The 25,469-nt window shown below is 39.5% G+C and overlaps 1 protein-coding gene and 1 non-coding gene across 13 annotated transcripts; both read left to right on the forward strand.

The window, feature by feature from the left end:
* The first annotated feature begins 2,141 nt into the window (after window positions 1-2,141).
* On the forward strand, window positions 2,142-25,246 carry VNN1 (vanin 1). 12 transcript variants are annotated; one of them, XM_044924218.2, is made up of 11 exons: window positions 2,142-2,200; window positions 3,086-3,160; window positions 3,436-3,616; window positions 5,816-5,972; window positions 7,234-7,364; window positions 14,773-14,965; window positions 15,930-16,221; window positions 16,632-16,993; window positions 21,875-22,045; window positions 23,255-23,389; window positions 25,095-25,246. In XM_044924218.2, exons 4-11 carry the CDS (start codon window positions 5,919-5,921, stop codon window positions 25,128-25,130), a joined length of 1,374 nt encoding a protein of 457 aa, XP_044780153.1. In that variant the 5' UTR covers window positions 2,142-2,200; window positions 3,086-3,160; window positions 3,436-3,616; window positions 5,816-5,918; the 3' UTR covers window positions 25,131-25,246. The 12 variants fall into 12 exon arrangements, with proteins under 12 accessions (XP_044780153.1, XP_044780154.1, XP_044780156.1 ...); XM_044924219.2 differs by having other exon boundaries at window positions 2,164-2,200; window positions 2,978-3,160; XM_044924221.2 differs by having other exon boundaries at window positions 2,199-2,335.
* Window positions 13,912-14,020, forward strand: LOC112587696. Its single transcript, XR_003112192.2, has one exon. It is a non-coding gene; the product is annotated as a U6 spliceosomal RNA (small nuclear RNA).
* Window positions 25,247-25,469: the final 223 nt, after the last annotated feature.

Raw genomic sequence — 25,469 nt, forward strand, 5'->3', positions numbered from 1 at the left:
CGATGCTATAAAGAGCAATATTGCATAGGAACCTGGAATGTCAGGTCCATGAATCAAGGCAAATTGGAAGTGGTCAAACAGGAGTGGCAAGAGTGAATGTCGACATTCTAGGAATCAGCGAACTAAAATGTACTGGAACGGGTGAATTTAACTCAGACGACCATTATATCTACTACTGTGGGCGGGGATCCCTTAGAAGAAACTGAGTACCCATCATGGTCAACAAAAGAGTCCGAAGTGCAGTACTTGGATGCAATCTCAAAAACAACAGAATGATCTCTGTTTGTTTCCAAGGCAAACCATTCAATAGCACAGTAATCCAAGCCTATGCACCAACCAGTAATGCTGAAGAAGCTGAAGTTGAACGGTTCTATGAAGACCTACAAGACCTTCTAGAACTAACACCCAAAAAAGATGTCCTTTTCATTATAGGGGACTGGAATGCAAAGTAGGAAGTCAAGACACACCTGGAGTAACAGGTAAATTTGGCCTTGGAACACGGAATGAAGCAGGGCAAAGGCTAATAGAGTTTTGCCAATAGAACGCACTGGTCATAGCAAACACCCTCTTCCAACAACACAAGAGAAGACTCTACACATGGGCAATGAACACCCAGGGCTGATCTCCTTCAGAATGGACTGGGTGTTCATTGGAAGGGCTGATGCTAAAGCTGAAACTCCAATACTTTGGCCACCTGATGCGAATTGGTGACTCATTCCAATGAGTTGACTCATTGGAAAAGACCCTGATGCTGGGAGGGATTGGGGGCAGGAGGAGAAGACGATGACAGAGGATGAGATGACTGGATGGCATCACCGACTCAATGGACATCAGTTTGAGTGAATTCCAGGAGTTGGTGATGACAGGAAGGCCTGGCGTGCTGCAGTTCATGGGGTGGCAAAGAGTCGGACAGGACTGAGCGACTGAACTGAACTGAACTGAACTGCAATTAGCTGGATCAGCTAGATCAACTAGATTAGCTGGATCAACTGAGAAGATCGCTGATAAGGGAAATGAACTCTCCGAGGTCCCACAGCAAGCTAGTGGCAGTGCTGGGACAAGAATTAGTCTAATCCCTTAAACTGCCACATTCATTGTTTCCTTTGTGTACCTGTAGACAGATAGGAGAGGGGGGCCTCCCAGAGGAGAAGAATCAGACATGGCTTTCTTAACATGAGAGAAGCCAGTTTAGACCTATACCATTTTGTGATTTAAGCCTGGCCACAATGCTTGTCTTTGCAGAAGAGGTCTCCATAGAGAATGATTTTAAGGGAACAAAAAAATTAAAGATTTTTTTTTTTAAAGGAACCTCTGAGATCAAACCAGGAGACTGGGATTGACATACATGCAATGCTGTGTGTGCTGCTGTAAAGCACTGGAAGCTCAGATCAGAGCTCTGTGATGACCTAGGGGTCGGATGGGGATGAGGTGAAAGGAAGGTCCAAGAGGGAGGGGACATATGTGTGCATATGGCTACTTCAATTTACTTCATTGTATAGTACAAACTAACACAACATTATAAAGATTATATTCCAATTAAAAAAAATTAAAAAACAGACAGCTATATTGAGGCCAGAAATAGGACTTGACTGTATTGGAGACAATATATCAGTTGTAAAGACTCCCAGTTCAATTCTGAAGGTAAAGATCAGTCTGAAGCACATTCTTGAGCTGTTTTGTAGGATCCAAACACCTACTGAGGACTTACTCACTCAACCACCAGGCTGACTGGAATCTAAGAAGAGATGATGACCCTCCTGGTGCTAGTGGTAAAGAACCTACCTGCCAATGCAGGAGACAAAAGAGACACGGGTTTGATCCCTGGTTTGGGAAGATCCCCTGGAGAAGGAAATGGCAACCTACTCCAGTATTCTTGCCTGGAGAATTCCATGGACAGAGGAGCCTGGCGGGCTGCAGTCCAAGGGGTCGCAAAGAGTCGGACATGACTGAAGTGACTTAGCACTCCTAACTCCAGCCAACTAGAGCCTGGAGTCTGCCAACTGGCCCTAAGCCTATGCTGAATTCTTCTTTGCTCAAGGCCCTTCATGAATACCAATGTACCCTTAGTGTAAAACTTCCCCCATTTCGCAATATCCTCAGTGTTCTTATTTGTTGCAAGTAAAAAAATCCTTCCTTCTGCCCTTTAGGTTGATTATATCTTCTGGCTCAACACACAGCAAGAGGAAAACCCAGTTTTAAGGTAATGTTAGGGATCAGAAGATTTAACTGAGGCATCCTAAGAGAGGCTATTGGTGTCACCAGTCCCAGTTTAAGCTGATGGATGGAATTCTATTGCAAGAACAATAATCATCCACGTAAAGATTTCTCCCAAATGGTATGTGTCAGGTAGGCTGGAACTGCCAGCTTGATGTAGTAGTAAATGTGGGGAAGGGGAGGAGTTATCTAGCCCTCTGTCTATTAAATCTGTTTATTTTTTGTTGTTCTTGCAATAGAATTCCATCCATCAGCTTAAATAGGGCTATTTAATAGCCCTATTAAATCTCTGTCTTTTAGTAGGATTGTGTCCCTGGGCTCTGACCTTCACAAGTGTTTCTCAGCTGTTTTCTTTCCTCCTTTAGTTGGGACAGGCAGGTTAAAGGGGATTAGAGATGGGGTTTTACTGTCCCCCAGAAAGGTTCAGTGCAGTTCAGTTTAGTCGCTCAGTTGTGTCTGACTCTTTGCGACCCCATGGACTGTAGCCTACCATGCTTCTCCGTCCGTGGGATTTTCCAGCCAAGAGTGCTGGGGTGGGCTGCCATTTCCTTTTCTAGAGGATCTTCCCGACCCAAGGATCGACGCCGGGTCTCCCTCATTGTAAGCAGACGCTTTACTGTCTGAGCCACTAGGGAAGTTCTTCCATTGAAGACAGGTTTGGTTAAAAGAACAGAATGCTCTGGATGTATTTCAAAGTAGATGCATTTTTCCTCCTCCTTTAAGAAACAGCACAGGATGTTTTACTTCCTCATTATTCCCTCAGAGAACCTGGTTGGGATTCTGGAGTAAAAGTTATAAAAACGTGAGGACCCTCCTAATACTGAAACCTCCTCCAAACCCTGCCCCCCTGACCTCGTGTTTATCTTGCAAGGCTGTCCAGTAATTTGGCAAACACAGCTGGAGTGATTGTACCAGGACTGCCTGCCTCAGTGGACTTCTACTCCAGGTAAGCCTGTCTCTCTAACTTTGCGGGTAATGATGTATGCTGACTTCAGTTCTCTGGCATATCTAAAAAAGTTGCTGCTTTTCAGTTGTTCAGCTGTGGGTTTTTTTTTTTTTTTTTTTGGTTGAGAAAATGAGAGAGAGGACTTTGAAGTTCTAGTTATATCAGACTGGAAACACAATGGGAGATTCTTATTTAAATTTTAATTTGAATAAGATCAAAGAGGTATATTTTTTAAATCTCTAGGTGACTCATTCCAGTTTTAACTTTTCTTTCAGAGCTTCCTTTATAAATTTGTATGGAATGATTACAATCTCCTTGTGAGAAAAAAATGGATAAATGGAAACCTCTATTAAATAGAGTTGGGAGACCAGAGGGGAAGTTCTTATGCTCCGTAACAACAGCAGAGCCATAGAGGAAGAAGACCACTCTCTCCTTTCCTGGCAAGGACTGTTTGTGGTAAGAACTCAGCCAAGGAAAAACCAGGGACTCTTTGTTAACTCTAGTCCTCTCAACTTCCTTTTTCTCTCTATGAAAGCATTCTCTTTCTCTTGCCCTGCTCACCATGGTGGCAGATCCCGAATTGCAATTCTCTGCTGATCCTGAATAAACCCGTCTTTGCTGGAGAAATATCCCATAGTCTGTTTCGGGTCAACACCCTTGTGAAGTACTGAAGTACATGTGTTTCTGACCACCTGGGAAGGGAAAGCCCAAAGGAGATCAGCAAGCAGAGGGAGCTGGTATTTGCTACAGACTTAAGAGGAACGGGTTAACACAACCTCTTGGCTGCTTTGGCAGTCACAGAATAAAGTTACGATAGTCCTGAAGTTTAAAAAAATAATAATATATACTCTTCTGCAACCTGAACAAATAAAAACACCATCCAAAGTGAAATCTAAAACTAAAATAACCATAAGCATTAATTCTGTAAACATCAAAAAAAAAGTTTTCCTTAATTCACAACTAAAATTTGCCTTCTAATTCCATATTAAAATTTCTAAGCTTTTTTCTATTTTATATTATTTCCCCCCTCTTCTCTCTCCCTCTATCACCTTCTTATTCTCCCTCTCATTCTTTATACTCACCCTCTACGACTTGTGTGGTTTGCAGTCTCTAGGATGGTCCACAGTAATCTGTGCCTCATATATGCCCTTGGGTAAGTAAGTCCCTCCCAACAAGTGTACTGACTGGGTGTTTTTGTTTTTTTGTTTTTTTACATTTCTTTTTAATTAGAGGATAATTGCTTTGCAATATTGTGATGGTTTTTGCTATATATCAACATGAATTGACCATAGGTATACATGTGTCCCCTCCCTCTTGAATCCCCTTCCCATCTCCTACCCCATCCTACCCCACTAGCTTGTCACAGAGCACCAGCTTTGGGTTCCCTGCATCGTACTTCTAATGAATATAATACAACAAAATTGATGGGCTGTCACTTTCTAGATGACATTACTAAAGACTGCGGCTTCTATCTTGGATGGTGGGTTCTCTTGTTACCTAGGTTTGAGGGAAGCTGGATGCCAGCATGTGAGTTTCCTTTTAGTGTGACCAGGGGCCTTCACAGAAAGGAACATGTTGGGCCATAGCCAATGTGGATCTGAGGCCTGCCTGGAGCCATGTGAGCCTAGAATCTAGAACTGACTCTTTTCTCAGTCAAACTTTGGTAATTGTGGGACAGAGGCACCCAGCCAAGCTGCCTTAGGTTTCCTGACCCACAGAAAATGTGAGATCATACAAGCTTGCTCTTAGAAGCCATTATTTTTGGGGAGTGATTTGTCATATAGACAATGAATATTCCTCTTTGTCCTGAGTCTTCACCATTTTGAGGAAACGAAAGTGAACAAAATATGAAATTCAAATATTCACAAGGTGATAGTAATAATAATTCACAATTGAAAAGCTGTTTATTCTTCAAATTATTTACATAAACTACTAGGTGTTGAGTTCTAAGATGTATGAACTCCAGAAATATCCTATGTTTAAGTTCTAACCCTCTGTACCTCAGCATGTGAGTTTATTTGGAAATATGATCATTTCAGATGTAATCAGTTAAGATGATGTCATACTGGAGTAGGATGGGCACTAAAGCCATTGACTGGTGGCCTTGTAAAAAAAGTAAAAGTCTGGGGGACTCAGACGTGCCCAGAGAGAGAATATTGGGTGAAGACATACAGAAAGGAGACAGCTAAATACAAGGAAAGAGGCATGAACAAATCTGTCCCTCACAGCCCTCAGGAGGAGCCAATTTGCTAATCCCTTCCTCTGAAACATCTATCCCCCAAAACCACAAGACAATACATTTCTGTTGTTTAAACCACCTAGTGTATGGTACTTTGTTAGGATAACCCCAGCAGATGGAAAGTACATGCATTTTCTTATTTGATCCTCACAGAGCCCTGTAAGAAGAGAAGGTCATTTGTTATGTAAGATCTGTTCACATCTTTGTCTGGAGATGTAAAAATCACAAGGCTTTCTTGAAGCTAGCTTTTGTCACTTATTTTTAAAGTACTAAGTTCTGGGAGCCACGTGATTCACTGTGTTCTCTCTCTCTATAAATAACAGCGCTTACTCTGCTTTTCAGCAGTCGCTGGACTTCAGCATGATTATGTCTCAGTTGCTGAACTATGTGGCCGTTTTGTTTTTCTGTGTCTCCAGAGCCAGCTCCCTGGATACCTTTATTGCAGCTGTTTATGAGCATGCAGTCATATTGCCTAATGCCACCCTCGTGCCAGTGTCTCCTGAAGAGGCCTTGGCAGTAATGAACCGGAATTTGGATCTTCTGGAGGGAGCAGTGACATCAGCATCAAAGCAGGTACCATTTCTCAAGTGTGCTTCTGGCTCCTATGTAGAGAAAGGGTGGCATCCTAGTTTGATAGAACCACTGTCAGGGTCAATTACACCTTTGAATGACATATGTCTCAGGTAGCCAAGACCTTGTTTTGCAATCAAAGTCCTTCCTGCTCCTAGTTTTTAGGGCAAAGACATTATTACATACTTCCCTAACAGTGAGAGCAACATTTGGAAAACACAACTTGGTTATTATTAGGTGACAACAAATCTTAGAGGAACTTGCTATGAATTCAACTGTTTTGTTGATTTTGTTGCTCTTTTCTGTTACAGGTGGAGGGTTGGAGGATAAATGGATCAGGAATTAATAGCTATTCTTAGAGTACTGGCTACTTTTGTGCTATTAAGAGTTTGTAGGTTAGTTTGTAACACCAAAACAAACTTAAGTTGCAAATTACTTACCAGTGTATATTATATACTTCATACTAATTACAAAAGTACATATGTTAGTGCTTAGTAAGTTCTTGAATTGAATGAAGGGTTAAGTTTGCATGTGTGGTTTGAATGAATGTGGTTGAAATAAATTATGCGTAGAGCAGGTAAAGACAAGGGATATATAAAGTCTGATGAGAGTCATGAATGTATACATATAGCATGTATTTATCAACCTACATTCTTGTACATACAAAGATTTAAAAGGTTATTAAGAATTCTGAGGTTTTTTTTCACTTTTATTTCAACTGCTTCCTTAACGGTCACACACACAGCAGCTTCCAGGGTGATTCTTCCACTAGAGTTGCCCAGGTGAGCTCAGGTTGTACCTCTAGGCCTGGCACCATTCAGATAACCATATCAGAGCTCCTTTCTGAGAAATGGGGATTGCATTTGTAGGGTATGAGGTGGGGAAGGCTGGAGCAGAAAAGTGAGTGATAAGTATCCTTACATACTCAGGCAAGATAACTGGCCAAAGGTCAGGGAGGGGGTTTATTCAGGGAAGAGTTAGGTTTATAGTTAACAACTGCAGCAGGTGGCAAGCCTGTGCGTAGCCTGGAAAAATATTAACAGCTATGAAATGATGAAAAAGTGACATAGAAATGATAACTGTGGGATTAGGAAATGAAAGTGGTTGGGCAAAGAAAATAAATTATAAATATATAAAAACAGAAGAATAAGATGAAAAAAAAAAGGCAAATTTTGTTTCTCAGCCACTCAGGTCCTCTTGCAGGCCTCCTCTTTTATTGTTTGCTTATTTGAACAATATATTGATTCTGCTTCATTTGTAACAGGGTGCACATATCATTGTGACCCCAGAAGATGGCATTTATGGTTTTAACTTCACCAGGGAATCTATCTTCCCATACTTGGAGGATATCCCAGACCCTCAAGTGAACTGGATCCCTTGTAATAATCCTGACAGGTAAAGAAATGTATTATGGAGAATTTAACCATGAACATGAACTTAATCTGAGAAAACTTTGTAGATCATTGTATAAGCTTCACTATCATCTGTAAGTTTCAGGATAGTTTTATAATTTTTCATCTCCTACAAATATGTGTATTAAGAAAGTGAATATGAAGTTAGTGCTATAAGATGACATCAGAATCTAATTCCAATGTGAATTTCCACTGAGGGAATGAATCTGGAGAGATGATAGTATAACTTACTTAAGGTCACAGGGTGTTTGGTTAGAGGAAGAACCATATCCAAACTCTACTCTTCTGACTCCATACCAGTGAGCAGAAAATTGCTTTCCTGTGTAGGTCTGTACTTTTACAACAATGTGAGAAAATAGTGAAACAGAGTCACATGTCAGCTTAATATTAAAATTTTCCCTTTCTCATCAATAAGATAGTTGGATAACATGAATGTATATGAAATTCTTAAAGCTTAAGATGAGGACCTAGGAGGTGGATAGAGCAGAATTGTGTTGGTGGTTATTTTATTTTTTAAATTTATATGGCTGTTCTGGAGCTTAGTTGCTACATGCAGGATCAAGTTCCCTGACCAAGGATTGAACCTGGGCCCCTTGCATTGGGAACCTGGAGTCTTAACCACTGGACCACCAGGGAAGTCCCATATAAGTGGTTTAAATCAAATCTAGAATAAGAAATATGAAGTCTGATAAAAGTACACTATTACTTATAATATAAAGGAAAACATATGAACTATACATTTAAGAGAATCATGTCAGTTGACTCACATTTCCAAATGCACTATTGCTAAAATTGTAGGAATTCCTTTTTTGGAAAAGCTCTCAAAACCACACAAACTAACAACTATGCATATAGGGACTCCTTGATTTTTTACAAAGTTCAATGTTATTTACCTTAATATTAACAAACTATTTTAATTGCAAGGCATCGCATCATAATTATTTCTTATTTAACCATGTCCCATGCTCAAGGTTCAGTTCTAAATGACAAGCCTTCTATTCTCACTTCCATTAGGAATTGCCTTTCTTTCTTTCTGAATGACTTTTCCCTAGAACCAAATTTCCTAGGGCCTTCTGAGAATTCCCACCAGGATGTTGCATTTGTTCCATTTCAAGAAGTTTGGTAGTCTTTCTTTTTTCCCATCAACCAATGACATCTCTGTCCTTGCTTTTATTTAACACAGTTTTTGAATACCTATTATGTCCAAGCACAGTTCTGGACAGTGGAGTGGACAAAAAGAATTAAAAATCTTTGTCCTTTGGAGCTTATATTCAAGTGTGGAAACAGCCAATTGAAATTAGAAAAAAAAAAAGATATTTGTTTAGTTATCTATCACCTGTCAACCTATCTACAGTATGGGGTAGAAATAAATATTATAGGAAAAAAATAAAACAGGAAAGATGAATATGGTGGAAACAATGAGGTTTAAATTTTTATGTCACCAGAGGGCTTCATGGTGGTATCTAAGCAAAACTTAAAGGAAGTGAGGAAGGAAATCATATGGGTTTCTGAGAAAAGAACCTTCCAGGCCAAGGGAATTCTAAATACCAAGGTTCCGTGGTCAGAGTGCATGTCTGGCATATTAGGAACAGCAACAAAGTTAGTGTGGTTGAAATGATGTGAAGAAGTGGGAGAAAAGTAGGAGATGGAGGCAGAAAGGCAGACAGATTGGAGGGCCCTGATAGTATAAGGGTTCATGGGCCATGCTAATGACCTTGGTACTTAGGTGAGAAAGTAGCCATTGGTGAGTTTTGAGCAGAGAAGTGACATGCTCTGACTTCAGTTTTATAAGGATCATTCCTGTGTCCTCGTGGAGATAAGACTTCAGAAAGATCAGTAAAAATGCAGGAGATAGTTTAAAAGCTATGAAGGTAAGCTAGGCAAAGAAATGCTGCTGTTTGGATGAAGATGGTGGAAGTTTGAAGAGGGTTTTGAAGGGCACCAGCCCTGCTTTACCCTGTATCTCCCACTCTGTGCGCGTGGACAGCTCTGCATAGAATGCCTTTTCCCCAGATGCCCACATATCTAGCATGGTGTTCCCTGTAGTGGTGCATGCCTCTGAGTGCATCTTAAGTCACTTCAGTTGTGTTCAACTCTGTGCGACCTTATGGACTATAGTCTGCCAGCTCCTCTGTCCTTGAGATTCTCCAGGCAAGAATACTGGAGTGGGTTACCATGCCCTCCTCCAGGGGATCTTCCCAACCCAGGGATCAAAGCCGTGTCTTCTCCGGCTCCCACACTGCAGTCAGAATCTTTGCCACTGAGCCACCAGGGAAGCCTTTGTGTAGTTGTAGGACCCAACAAATATTTGCTGAATATTTCATGTGCACTTTTTAAAAGTTAGTAAAAGTTGTCTTCCATAATTGACAGTTTTTTATTATATTTTGAGATTGAATGCTTTGTCTTAGGAAATATACTTTAATGCTTCCATTTCACCTTTTCTGTTCCCAGTAGACCGAGGACAGAGCTCTGCATTTATTCAGTTCAGTTCAGTCACTCAGTTGTGTCCGACTCTTTGCGATCCCATGAACCGCAGCACGCCAGGCCTCCCTGTCCATCACCAATGCTCGGAGTCCACCCAAACCCATGTTCATTGAGTCAGTGATGCCATCCAACCATCTCACACTCTGTCGTCCCCTTTTCCTCCTCCCCTCAATCTTTCCCAGCATCAGGGTCTTTTCAACTCAGTCAGATCTTCGCATCAGGTGGCCAAAGTATTGGTGTTGGAGCTTCAAAATCAGTCCTACCACTGAACACCCAGGATTGATCTCCTTTAGGATGGACTGGTTGGACCTCCTTGTTGTCCAAGGGACTCGCAAGAGTCTTCTCCATCACCACAGTTCAAAAGCATCAATTCTTCGGTGCTCAGCTTTCTTTATAGTCCAACTCTCACATCCATACGTGACCACTGGAAAAACCATAGCCTTAACTAGTTGGACTGTGAAGAAGGCTGAGCACCAAAGAATTGATGCTTTTGAACTGTGGTGTTGGAGAAGACTCTTGAGAGTCCCTTGGACTGCAAGGAGATCCAACCAGCCCATTCTGAAGGAGATCAGCCCTGGGATTTCTTTGGAAGGAATGATGCTAAAGCTGAAACTCCAGTACTTTGACCACCTCATGCGAAGTGTTGACTCATTGGAAAAGACTCTGATGCTGGGAGGGATTGGGGGCAGGAGGAGAAGGGGACGACAGTGGATGAGATGGCTGGATGGCATCACTGACTCGATGGACGTGAGTCTGAGTGAACTCCAGGAGTTGGTGATGGACAGGGAGGCCTGGCATGCTACGATTCATGGGGTCTCAAAGAGTCGGACACGACTGAGCGACTGAACTGAACTGAACTAACTAGATGGACCTTTGTTGACAAAGTAATGTCTCTGCTTTTTAATATGCTGTCTAGGTTGGTCACAACTTTCCTTCCAAGGAGTAAGCGTCTTTTAATTTCATGGCTGCAATCACCATCTGCAGTGATTTTGGAGCTCCCAAAAATAAAGTCAGCCACTGTTTCCACTGTTTCCCCATCTGTTTCCCATGAAGTGATGGGACCAGATGCCATGATCTTAAATTTCTGAATGTTGAGTTTTAAGCCAACTTTTTCACTCTCCTCTTTCACTTTCATCAAGAGGCACTTTCTGCCATAACAGTGGTGTCATCTGCATATCTGAGGTTATTGATATTTCTCCCGGCAATCTTGATTCCAGCTTGTGCTTCTTCCAGCCCAGCGTTTCTCATGATGTACTCTGCAGAGAAGTTAAATAAGCAGGGTGACAATATACAGCCTTGACGTACTCCTTTTCCTATTTGGAACCAGTCTGTTGGTCCATGTCCAGTTCTAACTGTTGCTTCCTGACCTGCATATAGGTTTCTCAAGAGGCAGATCAGGTGGTCTGGTATTCCCATCTCTTTCAGAATTTTCCACAGTTGATTGTGATCCACACAGTCAAAGGCTTTGGCATAGTCAATAAAGCAGAAACAGATGTTTTTCTGGAACTCTCTTGCTTTTTTAATGATCCAGCGGATGTTGGCAATTTGATCTCTTTTTCCTCTGCCTTTTCTAAAACCAGCTTGAACATCAGGAAGTTCACGGTTCATGTATTGCTGAAGCCTGGCTTGGAGAATTTTGAGCATTATTTTACCAGTGTGTGAGATGAATGCAATTGCGTGGTAGTTTGAGCATTCTTTGGCATTGCCTTTCTTTGGGATTGGAATGAAAACTGACCTTTTGCAGTCCTGTGGCCACTGCTGAGTTTTCCAAATTTGCTGGCATATTGAGTGCAGCACTTTCACAGCATCATCTTTCAGAATTTGAAATAGCTCAACTGGAATTCCATCACCTCCATTGCTGCTACTGCTGCTGCTGTTAAGTTGATTCAGTCGTGTCCGACTCTGTGCGACCCCATAGACGGAAGCCCACCAGGCTCCCCCGTCCCTGGGATTCTCCAGGCAAGAGTACTGAAGTGGGTTGCCATTTCCTTCTCCAATGCATGAAAGTGAAAAGTGAAAGGAAAGTCGCTCAGTCGTATCCGACTCTTAGCGACCCCATGGACTACAGCCTAACAGGCTCCTCCATCCATGGGATTTTCCAGGCAAGAGTACTGGAGTGGGGTGCCATTGCCTTCTCCGTCACCTCCACTAGCTTTGTTCATAATGATGCTTTCTAAGGCCCACTTGACTTCACATTCCAGGATGTCTGGCTCTAGGTGAGTAATCACACCATCGTGATTATCTGGGTCGTGAAGATCTTTTTGTACAGTTCTTCTGTGTATTCCTGCCACCTCTTAATATCTTCTGCTTCTGTTAGGTCCCTACTATTTCTGTCCTTTATTGAGCCTATCTTTGCATGAAATGTTCCCTTGGTATCTCTAATTTTTTAGAAGAGATCTCTAGTCTTTTCCATTCTATTGTTTTCCTCTAGTTCTTTGCATTGATCACTGAGGAAGACTTTCTCATCTCTCCTTGCTATTCTTTGGAACTCTACATTCAAATGGGTACATTAAGGGCTTGGAAAATATTATGGATTAAGTGAGAAGCAGATTCAGTCTAACGTAAGCAAAATGCATTTTTAAACTCCAAATCAAAACTTGTGGTGTAACAAAGAATTTTGGAGCCTTTCTGGGTATAGCAAAGAGTCTGAACAATTAGTTTAGATGGAAATAGATTAGAATACATGCTACCCTTTCAAAATTAATATAGACAAGAGGAAAATATGCAATCACGGCTGTTTTAGAAATCCAGAACAGTAGGATTCTATTTCATGTGCCTATTCTACCACTTAGAGTATTTGAAAAGATTTGAGATAAATATGTTTCAAATGGTTTAATGTCTCATATTTATATTTGTGCATTTCAGATATTAATTTAAGCAAATTAAGGTAAATATTATTAAATGGTCATTTTATATAGATGCATTAAAATAATAATTTTTAAAAGATGTTTCCTATCGTTGGTTTTTTCAAGGATATGTTTTGTGGGTCATTGCTATGATTTTGATTATATTGCCAGCAGATGGCACCAAATTTTCATTCTTCCAACAGTTATCACAGTTTTGTCACATATTCTTTAGTACCTCTATTAGCCATTTACTATTTTAGTGTTATGCCAATAAAGAATGCTGCTGTTAAGTCACTTCAGTCGTGTCCGACTCTGTGCGACCCCATAGACGGCAGCCCACCAGGCTCCCCCGTCCCTGGGATTCTCCAGGCAAGAACACTGGAGTGGGTTGCCATTTCCTTCTCCAATGCATGAAAGTGAAAAGTGAAAAGTGACGTCGCTCAGTCGTGTCCGACTCTTAGCGACCCCATGGACTGCAGCCTACCAGGCTCCTCTGCCCATGGGATTTTCCAGGCAAGAGTACTGGAGTTGGGTGCCATTGCCTTCTCCAAATAAAGAATAAATATGGCTATATGTTATATATTCTGAGGTCTTACTGTTCAAAATTGTGTTTTAATTGCTTTACTGGGACAACTACTGGTAACATGATAAGGAATAAAGAAATCAAGCATTAACAAATATTTTAGTATTTCTGTTTTTCCATATAGGCTGTTACTGCTCTAGTCCAACCCTTATTGCTTCTAAACTAAACTATGATAACAGCTTCCTAATGGTTCCCCACATTTATACTCTGATATTCTAGTACATTCTATGTTCCGATGCCCTATTAATTTTGAAGAAAATTCATATCATGTGACTTCTGTTCTCAAAACATTTAATAGTACCTCTTTGTCTATTACATTTGGAAAAGATTTCTTAACCTCTTATGCAGAGCTCGTCTCCTATGACCCAAAATGCATCTCTAAAATTCCCTTTTTTCCCCTAAAGATGCTATTGCATCTTGAACAAGCCAAAGCTTTTTTTCTCCACTTAAAAAAAAGTGATTAAAAAAATACACATTACATAAAATTTACCATCTTAGCCATCCTTAAACGTAGTCAGTGGTATTAAGTACATAACACGTTGCTGGGCAGCCATCACGTCCTCTTTCTCCAGAACTGTTTTCATCAAGCAGAACTCAAATCTATACCCATTAAACAGGCACTCCTCTTGTGAAGCACATAGGCTAAAACTGGAACAAGGTAGAGAAGACTAGCATTGCCCCCTGTCCATGGATGGCATGAAAATCCCTGAAGCATTCCATATTTTGGAAATGAAAGGGTGGACTTTGTAACCAATACCACAGAAATACAAGGGATCATAAGAACAATTATATGCTACAAACTGGACAACTTGGAAGAAACGGATGAAGTCCTAGAATTAGGTAGAAAGATAGGATTCCCGGTGCCTTCTTCCCATAATCATCTTACTTCCAAGATGTTGTTCTATCATTCAGAATACTTTTTAATGCCATTTTTCTTTCAGGCATGGGTTCAGCAAACAAGAGATATGGGTCTTTGTCCCATAATATTTATAAGATGTGATATACATTATGAAGTGAAAGTCATTCAGTCATGTCCGACTCTTTACGACACTATGGACTGTAGTCTGACAGGCTTCTCTGTCCACTGAATTCTCCTGGCAAGAACACCAGAGTGGGTAGCCATTCACTTCTTCAGGGGATCTTCCCAACCCAGCTCCCCTGCATTGCAGGTGCATTCTTTACCAGCTTTGTGACCAGGGAAGCCTAAGATAAGCATATACATAAATATATTAATTATAGATATGATAAATGCTATGAAAAAAATGCATAGCCCAGAATCTCATCATAGAATAGTTTTCTACAGCCAAATTGCCACACACATGTACTTCCTCTGAAGTTTCTGTGTTAATCTTTCCCTTCTATCTATGCTATTTAGAATTTATTTTTGTGTTTACATATATATTCAAGAAACTATCATTCTGAATTTTATTAAAAGCTAAGCTTTATGTTTTTTTCCTCTTCCAATGAATATATAACAGATTTGGTCGCACCCCAGTGCAACAAAGACTCAGCTGTCTGGCCAAGGACAACTCCATCTACATTGTGGCAAATATCGGGGACAAGAAGTCATGCAATGCCAGCGACCCTCAGTGTCCCCCTGACGGTCGTTACCAATACAACACTGATGTGGTGTTTGATTCTAAGGGAAAACTGGTGGCACGCTACCATAAGGTAGAATTTATTTGCAAGTAATTCAATTACTGTATGCTTAACAAAATAAAGTGAACAAGAAGGGAAACAATCATTATTGCTGATAATAAGCTCATTTTAAAAACAGTATAAACAAAGCACAGAAAGTAATGATTATTTGTGATAAGGTCCTAGAAAAAGGATATTTCCTGTACATTTAGGAACACAGGAGTGTGTCATTAGAAGTGTGTGGGAGTCAATAGGAGTGACCTGACTTGAAATAAAATGTTGCCTTTTGGACTTGTCCTTTTTTTTTTTTTAATGATGGATGGTCATTTTCCTTTAAAAAAAAACATTTATTTATTCATTTTTGACTGCACTGGGTCTTTGTTGCTGCATGTGGGTTTTTTTCTAGTTGTGGTGAGCAGAGGTTGCTCCTTGTTGCAGGGTGCAGGCTTCTCCGTGCAGTGGCTTCTGTTGCAGAGCATGGGCTTTAGAGCACTGGCTCCGTGGCTGTGGTGCATGGACTTGGTTGCCCTGTGGCATGTGGAATCTTCCTGGACCAGGGACTGAACCAACAGAGAAGCCCTGCATTTTGTATTTTTCATGACATGACCTGGCAAAGGGTAAAGCTAGAATGAAAAACTTACCAGTCTTGTTTTCAAAGAGAAAAGGAGCAAAGTTCTTTGTCTGCAGAAAATTGTTAACTGCACTTGGCAAATAGAAGCTATCTATCATTTCTCTTTTATGTCTTATATAATAATTCAAGAAGGTGTTAATAGATAAGGATTTCCTTATACATATCTATCAAATGTGGAACCTGAGCCAAAGTTTCCTATCAGCATAGTCATCTCTAATTCTCTAACGTTCTTTCCCTGTGGAGACAGTGGTCATAGATGAGGTTGGCACAGTTTAATAAATGTGAGCTTGAACTTTTTTAGATGCCATGACATCTGGGCCAACTTCTTTAAAGAGATTTCCCCCTATCATCTTCTGTTTATCGCAGCAAAATCTTTTCTTGAATGAAGATCAATTCAACGCACCCAAGGAACCCGAGGTCGTGACTTTCAACACCACCTTTGGAAAGTTTGGCATTTTCACGTGCTTTGATATTCTCTTCCACGATCCTGCTGTGACTCTGGTGAGAGATTCCCGTGTGGACACCATACTCTTCCCAACAGCTTGGATGAATGTTTTGCCACATTTGTCAGCTATTGAATTCCATTCAGCTTGGGCTATGGGCATGAAAGTCAACTTCCTAGCATCCAATCTACATTACCCCTTGAAGAAAATGACAGGTAATGTGTAGTCTTTAAGATTTTGATGTAATCAAAATGGAAAAAAATATGTTTTCTAGCTAACATGTACTCCTTAACAAAATTCCTCCAACTGTTAATGTTTGCATATCTAGCTGGTGACATGCTGTACAATCAATCTCAACCCAAATTGTTTCATAAACTGGTTTAGTTTTATTTAACTTGAATATACACTCTTTTTCTTTTTTTCAAAATTCACCACTTCTTACATGAAATTTTCTTCTTGGCTTCTTTGTGTCATACTTTACTGGATTTCACCTCTGACTTTATCAGCATATTTTACTGAAATTAATGAAAGATACAGCTTAGAAGAAGTAAAATGTTCATATGAGTTTAGAATATAACACCCATGCAACTCCTTTTTGTTTTACTCTTTTAAATGTCATTTCCAGGGAGTGGCATCTATGCACCTGATTCTCCACGAGCATTTCATTATGATATGAAGACAGAGGAGGGAAAACTCCTCCTCGCACAACTGGACTCCCACCCACACCCCACACCGGTGGTGAATTGGACTTCCTATGCCAGTGGTGTAGAAGCCCACTCAGTGGGAAACCAGGAATTTACAGGCATCATCTTTTTTGATGAATTCACCTTCTTGGAGCTCAAAGAAATTGGAGGAAATTACACAGTTTGTCAGAGAGATCTCTGCTGTCATCTAAGTTATAAGATGTCTGAGAAAAGATCAGATGAAGTTTATGCCCTGGGGGCATTTGATGGACTACATACTGTTGAAGGGAGCTATTATTTACAGGTAATGATTGCTTTGGTGGCAGAGGAATTACTGGATAAAACACAGGACATCCAGTTAAATGTGAATGTCAAAAAACAATGGATTACTTTTATTATGAGTATGTCCTACTTTGGTATTTATGTGTATACTAAAAAAAATGGCTGTTTACTTGAAATTTCCCTTTAGTTGGGTATCCTAAATTTTTATTTGCTAAAACTTTCGATCTTAAATGTCAGTCCAATGCTTGCTCATTTTGGCAAACATTTCTTGAATGCCAAACACATACCAGATATATATTCAGCACTAATGAGATGAAGATGAGTAAGTGTGGACCCTCCTCTTGAGGAATTTAGTAGCAGAGAAAGACAGATGACCATAGTTTCAGTATAGGTTGGCATGTGATTGAACAAAGAAGTCACATTTTGCTGTAATAATACTAAAGAGCTACATTTAGTCTCATTTGGAGATCCAGGAAAGTTTCTGAAGACATGATGCTTGAGTTTGTGCTATTTTATCCAGGTGAAAAAAAGTGGGAGGGAATTCAAGATAGGGTGAAGAGCCTGAGCAAGGGGGTGGATGTGTCAAAAAGCAGGGTATACAGAAATGAGCAAACAGTTGAGTCACTAAAGAAGTCACTAAAGAAGCAAGGATGGATGGAAGATGAGCATAGAGCCAGGATCACACCCTGCAGGACCTTACCTGTCATTCCTAAGATGTGGACTTTGTTCTATCAGTGATGGTTTCTGCCAGAAGGTGTTCAGCAAGGGAATGAGGCTGTCACAACTGTTTATGAGTACATTGTTTTGGTTGCACTGTGGATCATGAAACGTAGGGCAAAATGACTAGTGGTATTATTAAAATAGTCCTACTAGGGCTTCAACCAAGATTATGTTCATATGAATAAAATCAGGATATGGAGTCAAGAAATACTAAGAAAACCAATCTTAGTAGCTGATTTGAGATGGAACAGGAAAACAGAATGAAGGGTCTAGAATGTACCAGCTTTTTGGCAAGATGGATGAATGGGATGCTTTGACGGATCAGGATTTGAGAGGAGGAGCAAATTGGATGGTAGTGGGAGAGATGGTAAATTCAGCTTTGGATGTGTGGGCTTTTCATTACTTTGGGGACATTCAGTTGTATCCAATAGGCTATTGAATGTAATATGACACTTAAGGGAGATATTAGATTTAGAAATACAGTTTTGAGAATCAGCAGGAAAAAAGTTGTAATAAACCCACAAGAAAGAGTGAATTGCAAAAATTGACTAATGGTAAAGAATAGTGAGCTAAAGGTGAAATCTTTTGAAGCTCCTGTGTTTGGGCAGGAAATAAACAGAAGAATAGGAACCTGCAATTATGACTGAGAAATAAAGGAACAGTTAAAGAGAACTCTTATCAAAGGTAAGGTAAGTAGAGACTCTCAGAAGGAGGAAACTGAAGTGTATTTGTGCAATAAGTTTACCATTATTGCATGAATAATATATAATTTTGTTGGAATCTCCTGGGCTCAGAATGATAGAGTGAAAGACAGATTACAGTGGGTTGAAAAGTGAGAAGTAAGTGAGGATATTGAAAGAATGAGTGAATCAATCAATACACTTCAAAAAGTGTATCTGATTCAGGAAGAAAGGAAACAAGATAGGAGCTAGCCAGAGAACTCATGATAATGCTGTTTCTGTTTTTCCAATAGATGAAAGAAACTTGATTATCTTTATAGGCCTAAGAGAAAGAGCAACAAAAAAGGAAAGGATGAAAATGTGGGAGGAATCAATATTCCTTCTCAGAGCTCTGAGGTGCTAGAAGAAAGGGGGAAAAATGCTATCAAGAACACAGGTAGAAAAAGTCCAATGATTGGAAACTAGTTAAAAAAATTATGTTGTAGAAAAGCATCTATTGCCACATGAATATTATCATATATTACATGGCATATTGACATATATTGCATTATATTTGTGGTGCATATGTATGGTATTTTATTGCCATATTGCTTTTTAAAATAAAAAAATGGGATATATTATTTTTTATTATTTATGATCTATTTTAGGTTTAAAGAAATGATTATAAAACAAGACAGCATTCTTTCAACTCTTCCTCTCTTTTCCCTCCTTTCCTCTCAGTCTTATCTAACTCTCTGCCTGCCCCAGAGCCTTGACTCCGCTTGAGGGGATCAGCCATAGGTCTCTTCTTAGTGTTGGGAGGTTGCTTAGTGCTCCAAGTAAAACCAAGAAGCTCTTTGTTATTATTGCTGAACAGTGATCCTTCAGCTAAGCCACTGGTGCCAGACAGGCTTTTAAATTTAAAATTCTAAATTTAGAAAATTTCTTCACGTGTATGATGACCTTTTTTTTTCTTTCTTTCTTTTTAACTGAAACTGTTTGAAAACTCTGAGCATGTGGTTGATACTTGCCAACTTTAAGCTTCATGGGGGGACAGTCTAGCTGGGCTTTTTACTAGCAGAATACCTGAAGCAAGTGTCTTTAGAGACTTCCTTTGGGGATGAGTCAGTTTCCCATATTTCAAAATTCTTCTAATTCCTTTACTGAATAAGTTTGCTTAATTTAGCAAATAAAAATACAGGGTGCCCCAGTAAATTCAAAATTCAGATAAACACAGATTTAAAAAAAAAAAAGCCCAGGTAATAGTTGGGACATATTTATACTAAAAACTGGTTTTGGTATTTTTAGTTTACCTAAACTTCAGATTTAACTGGGACTCCTGTCCTGTAATTTATTAGGAAACCCTATTCCTGAAGGAAAAAATGCCTTTTTAACAGAATGTAGAGAGTTAGCAGCTGACTCATTGTAAAAGTCCCTGAAGCTGGGAAAGATTGAGGGCAAAAGGAGAAGAAGGTATCAGAGGATGAGATGGCTAGATGGCATCACCAGTGCAATGGACCTGAACTTGGGCAAACTTCAGAAGATGGGGAGGGACAGAGAGATCTGGCATGCTGCAGCCCATGGGGTCACAAAGAGCTGGAAATGACTGGGTGACTGAAAAACAAGAGAATCAAGAAGGGCATAGTATCACTATTCAGCATGACTCATTCAAAAAATCCCCTTACTAAGTCTTTCAGAGTCTCCATCTAAACATTGTCTGCTTTACCCTCTCTGGTAATAAAGGTTCCATCTTTTACTTGAACTGGGGAAGGGTCGTTGCCCATCCATGTCTGGAGACTCAGCATTGAGGCACCCTTAACAACTTCCTACCAATTTTCCTTTCATTAAACACCCCAACATACTCTCAGTTACTGAGATACCTAGTACTCCCAGGGATGGAATCTTTTGAGTATTCTGCAATGTGAAAGCAAAAATGAAAGTCACTCAGTCATGTCCAGCTCTTTTTAACCTCATGGGTTGTAGCCCACCAGGCTCCGTGGAATTATCCAGGCAAGAATACTGGAGTGGGTAACTATTCCCTTCTCCAAGGCATCTTCCTGACCCAGGGATCCAACTGCACCACAGGCAGACTCTTTACCATCTGAGCCACGAGGAAGCCTATTCTGCAAGGTAGACAGGTTGATTCTAGGCTTTCCCCATGCTAATTCAGGAGACTCCATTTCGATACCTGGATTGGGAAGATCCCCTGGAGAAGGGTATGGCAACCCACTCCAGTATTCTTGCCTGGGAAATCCCATTCACAGAAGAGACTGGCAGGCTACAGTCCATGGGGTTGCAGAAGAGTTGGACACAACTTAGCAACAAACCTTCCAACTATTCCTTTGTATATATGTACCACATCTTTTTATCTAATAGTCTATTTATAGGTATGTGAGTTGCTTCCTCAGTTACCATTTTTGTGTCAACACCCAAACTTCTAAACTTTTGCTATAGTCTGTCTTCCTCCTGTTCTCCTAATCTTGTGGGTCCAGATCTTCCACAATAATAATAATGTTTGTTTTAGTAGGATTGCAAGGGAACAAAATAGAAGCATGTGTTCTCTGTACCTTTACGTGAAAATTATTTGTATCTCATCTTGACACACTTGCTCAAAAACACTTGCTCTCCAACTTCAAATATGGAAGGAGGAAGACCAGTTAAGGGACATTGCTTTAGTCAGGCCATAAATGAAGATAGCTTGGAGTAAAATTTTGAAGATGCAGTATAGATGGAGATAAGTGAAGAAGGTTCTTCCTTTTGGGGGTTTTGCATCCACATGGTGAGATGATTCATACACTTAGATTTACACACAGATAGCTTTGTAATATAGTGTAGTATAGTGTAACTAAGTAAGATAACGAAAGCGCTTTCAGCCCTTGCTCAGGTGTACGGTATGCGACTCTGCCAGTTCATGAATTGTCTCTAGATCAACTCTAGGGTTCTCTACAACTTTAAAGTTCCTTCACTGTTAGAAATAGGTGATAAGATAGAAATTAAACTAGTGTTTAAACTTTTTAAAAATAATTGAACACTCTTGATTTCTAAAAGCATGGCTAACTTGAAAACAGTAAGGTATAATTGTTCATGGCTATAGACCAAGGACCTATGATTTCTTTATGTGGTTTCATCTTTTTACAGTGAATTGCAGAAATAGATGTAAGAGATGAAGGTTTGATCCCTGGGTTAGGAAGATCCCCTAGAGGAGGGCACAGCAATCCACTCCAGTATTCTTGCCTGGAAAATCCCGTGGACAGAGGACCCTGGTGGGCTTATGGTCCACAGGGTCACAAAGAGTCAGACACAACTGAAGTGACTTGCCATGTACACAGAAAGCATTAGGGCTCGAAGTCCTTTTTTCTTTTTTGCTAATTTCAGTAATATTCAGCAACGAAGCAGATTAGTCTAATGAGGAAGCAATATAACAAAAGGACATAGACATTTTTTCTAGATCAAGAGAGTGTTTCAGTTTGCTTTCCTAAGACTTAACTGTTTTTAAACTTACTGTTCTCTTATTTTGTTCCTAGATTTGTACTCTGCTGAAGTGTAAAACAACAGATTTACACACTTGTGGTGACTCAGTTGAGACTGCTTCCACCAGGTTTGAAATGTTCTCCCTCAGTGGCACGTTCGGAACCCAGTATGTCTTCCCTGAGGTGTTGCTGAGTGAAATTCAGCTTGCACCTGGAGAATTTCAGGTACAAATCTTTGCTTAATATTGATAAATCATTTAATGATTTAATGTAAGAAGAAGCATCTTTTGAATAGAAAACCTGTCCAAGTGCTTGCAAATATCATGAAAATCTTCATTTGGAGAGAGTAAAATTGGACTTAGGGCTCATCAAGGACATGGAGCATGTGGAATCTCTTGTCTAAAAGTCCTTTAGAGCAGCAGTCCCCAAACTTTTTGGTACCAGGGACTGGTTCCATGGAAGAAAACTTTCCCATGGACCATTGTGGTAGTAGGGAGATAGTTTTGGGATGCTACTGAACAACAACAAAAAAGCACATGACACTGTGCACTTTATTTCTATTATTATTACATCATTTCCACCTCAGATCATCAGGCATTAGATCCTGGAGGTTGGGGACCCCTATTTTAGAGAATAACTAGTGTAAAGAAATATATTTTGCTGTGGGGACTTCAGGGAGTGGGCTGGACTGTTTAAGGTCTATCAAGTAGAAAGAAGACTAGAGAAGAGTTGCAGGACCAGTCCTACCAGAGGAAGCCTCCTTGTTTAGGGGAGGGATGGCCTAGAACGGTTGAAAAGAATTCTTTTCATGGTGTGTTCGAAGGCCCTGGGTGACCATCCAGAAAAGGAAAGAAATAAAAGCTGAAGAATTGGATAGTGGCTGAACTGGCAAGAAGCAACCCTTTTAAAAAAATACTCCAGAAATAATTTCTTCTTGCACAAGTGTTCTGTTCAGCCACATTCTCCCACTGACTTTATCTGCAGGTGCCACTCTTACTCCCCTTTCTTGGTCCAAACAGTTACTGTGGGGAGTTGAGGACAGTGGGCAGATAAGGAGGCTGTGATGAGTATGAGGGATGACAGAAGCTCAGCTCAACGCCCCTTAGTCAAGCTCTCCTGAGCCTTTGGAGGAGTCTTTCTTGCCTGAGCAAACAAGAGTTCTCTCATGCATTCTCAAATCCATTGTTTTGTGTTTATTAACTCATGGGATGCCTTCTCAGATGAGTAAATTGTAAGATGTAGAATACAGACATTTCAGTAAGTACCAATTCTATAGCTCCAATTTTTCTCTGTACCTTTTCAAGTATTTCAGATGGAGTAGAATATGGCCATTATTTTCATTGTTTCTTCATTGAGTTGTACTGAATTTTAAGTGTGTTGTGAGGTTGTACAACTGAAAGTTATTCTCAGTCAGCTTCCCTGTGTTTTAATTAGGTATCGAGTGATGGACGCTTGTTCAGCCTGAAGCCAACATCTGGACCTGTTTTGACAGTGACTCTCTTTGGAAGGTTATATGAGAAGGATAGTGCTCCAAATGCTTTATCAGACCTCACGACACAAGCGCTAAGGGTAATGTTCATAGTTATAATACCTATTGTGTACTCATTAGATTGGTAGAATATTTAAACTTTCTATTTTTATTTTGGATAATTTTAAAAATAACAAAAATGAAAAGAAGAATGCGTCTTGGACTTTGATAATAGTGCTCATGATCATTCATATCAATGAATTGCTAATACATTTTTTCTCTTGTTTAGAAACACACACACACACACACACACACACCAGACAATATGAAGTACATAAAGTGATAAAATTTTGAAAAAGAACAACAGTTATACCCATCTGTTAGGTTTTTTTTTTTTTTTTTTTTAGTGAGAATTAAATAAGTTACTACAGTTAAAGTGCTTAGACAACTTCCCAGCTCATGGTAAGTATTGTATATATGTTAACTTTTACAGTGTTATGGGACTGTCACAGGAAAACTAATTGTGATGTATTTATTGCTAAACTCCTATCATCCCTGATTGTTTAAAGTGCATATATTTTCTAATAGTTCAGCCACTCTGTATATTTTGATTAGAAAGTCAAGAAACTCAAAAGCCAATTGGGTGTGGCTTGAATAGCTAGCACTAATGTATCCCAGAGAGCAGTTGAGCTTACATCTAGAAATCTACTCGAGAGCCTGAAGATTTTTTATGCGCTTTTCAGTAGTGATTGACTGCCTATTTAGAGCTTTGCCTGTCTTGTCAACCTGTAAGCAAATTAATAGGGTGACTATAAAGTAGACGTTTGTCAAATCTGGCTTCGTAATGGCCTGTGAGCTAAGAAAGGTTTTCAGGTTTATGAAGATTTGAAAAAGAAAATTAAAAGAAGACTAATATTTTGTGACACAAGAAAATCATTTGAAATTCAAATTTCAGTCTCCATACCTAAAGTGTTATTGAAGGAAGCCATGCTCATTAGTTCAGTACTGTTGATGGTGTTTTTCATGCTGCAGTGTGGAATTGAGTAGTTGTGATGGAGACTGCATAGACTACATGGCCAAAGAAGCTGAAAATATTTACTACCTTTACAAACATTGCCATCTCCTGCTCTAAAGTATTAAAGAACAATGCATCTTAGTATTGAAAACCAATAAGGGCAAATTATCCTTGAGTCTTTCTTATTCTTCCACCCAAAGAGAAATAAAATATTTTCATTTGCTTTCTGTTATATTAACATCACAAAAAGATTACCTTGATTAACTTATGACCAAATATGTCTAAAAGGCTAATATCTCAAATAAGTGAATATAATTTTATAAACATGATTAATATTCAATCATTCTAAGATATTACATCATAGTCTTTTGTTGCATTTGGTATTAACTGACATTTCTGAAAGAAATAACATTTTTTTATTTTATTTTTTAATTAAACAATTTTAATGAAAGTATAATTCCTTTACAATGTTGTGTTAGTTTTTAGTTCCTAGTTATTAAATTTTCCTGGAGATCACTTAAGAACTGCTCATATTAATATACTGTCTGATATTTTTTCCTGTGACAAATTTGCTACATTGTCTTTAAAGGATTTTTTTTTAGTTAAACATTGCAGCAGTGAATTTACTCTAAAAAATGCCATTTACTACATTCATACCCAGCTCTGGTTATTTTCACTCTGGATTTCTTTAATGAATATAGATTTTTTAATGATAGTTTTGATGTGCTTTTTAACTGTAATTTTTATTTCTTCTGCTGAAAGTATTTGTGATGCTCACTTGATACCAACAGCTCAATCCAAAGACAGACGCATGGAAAAGTAAATAAGGTCTAACGTGAAACAATGCTGAATGGGAAGGCAGAAAGAAAAAAACAGCGGAGGAAAACCATGAGGATTCTTCATAATTTAATAAAAATATGGCACTTTCATTAAAAACTAAAAATGAAGGCTCTTAAAATGGATAATAATGCAAAAGACATGTGTTCATTCATAATTTGCATGCACACACACAGATATACCCCAATGACTATACACAGAGGCCCTAGCACTTATGAAGGGGCACCTAGTTGGACACAGGTGCAGATTAAAATATGAGTCGGTATTGTTTGTACTTCTAGAAAAGTGCTTATGGGAGAAAGGTTGGTTTGGGTATGGTGATCTCAAAC

This window comes from Bubalus bubalis, chromosome 10 (genome assembly GCF_019923935.1).
Source record: "Bubalus bubalis isolate 160015118507 breed Murrah chromosome 10, NDDB_SH_1, whole genome shotgun sequence".
Classification (NCBI taxonomy): domain Eukaryota; kingdom Metazoa; phylum Chordata; class Mammalia; order Artiodactyla; family Bovidae; genus Bubalus; species Bubalus bubalis.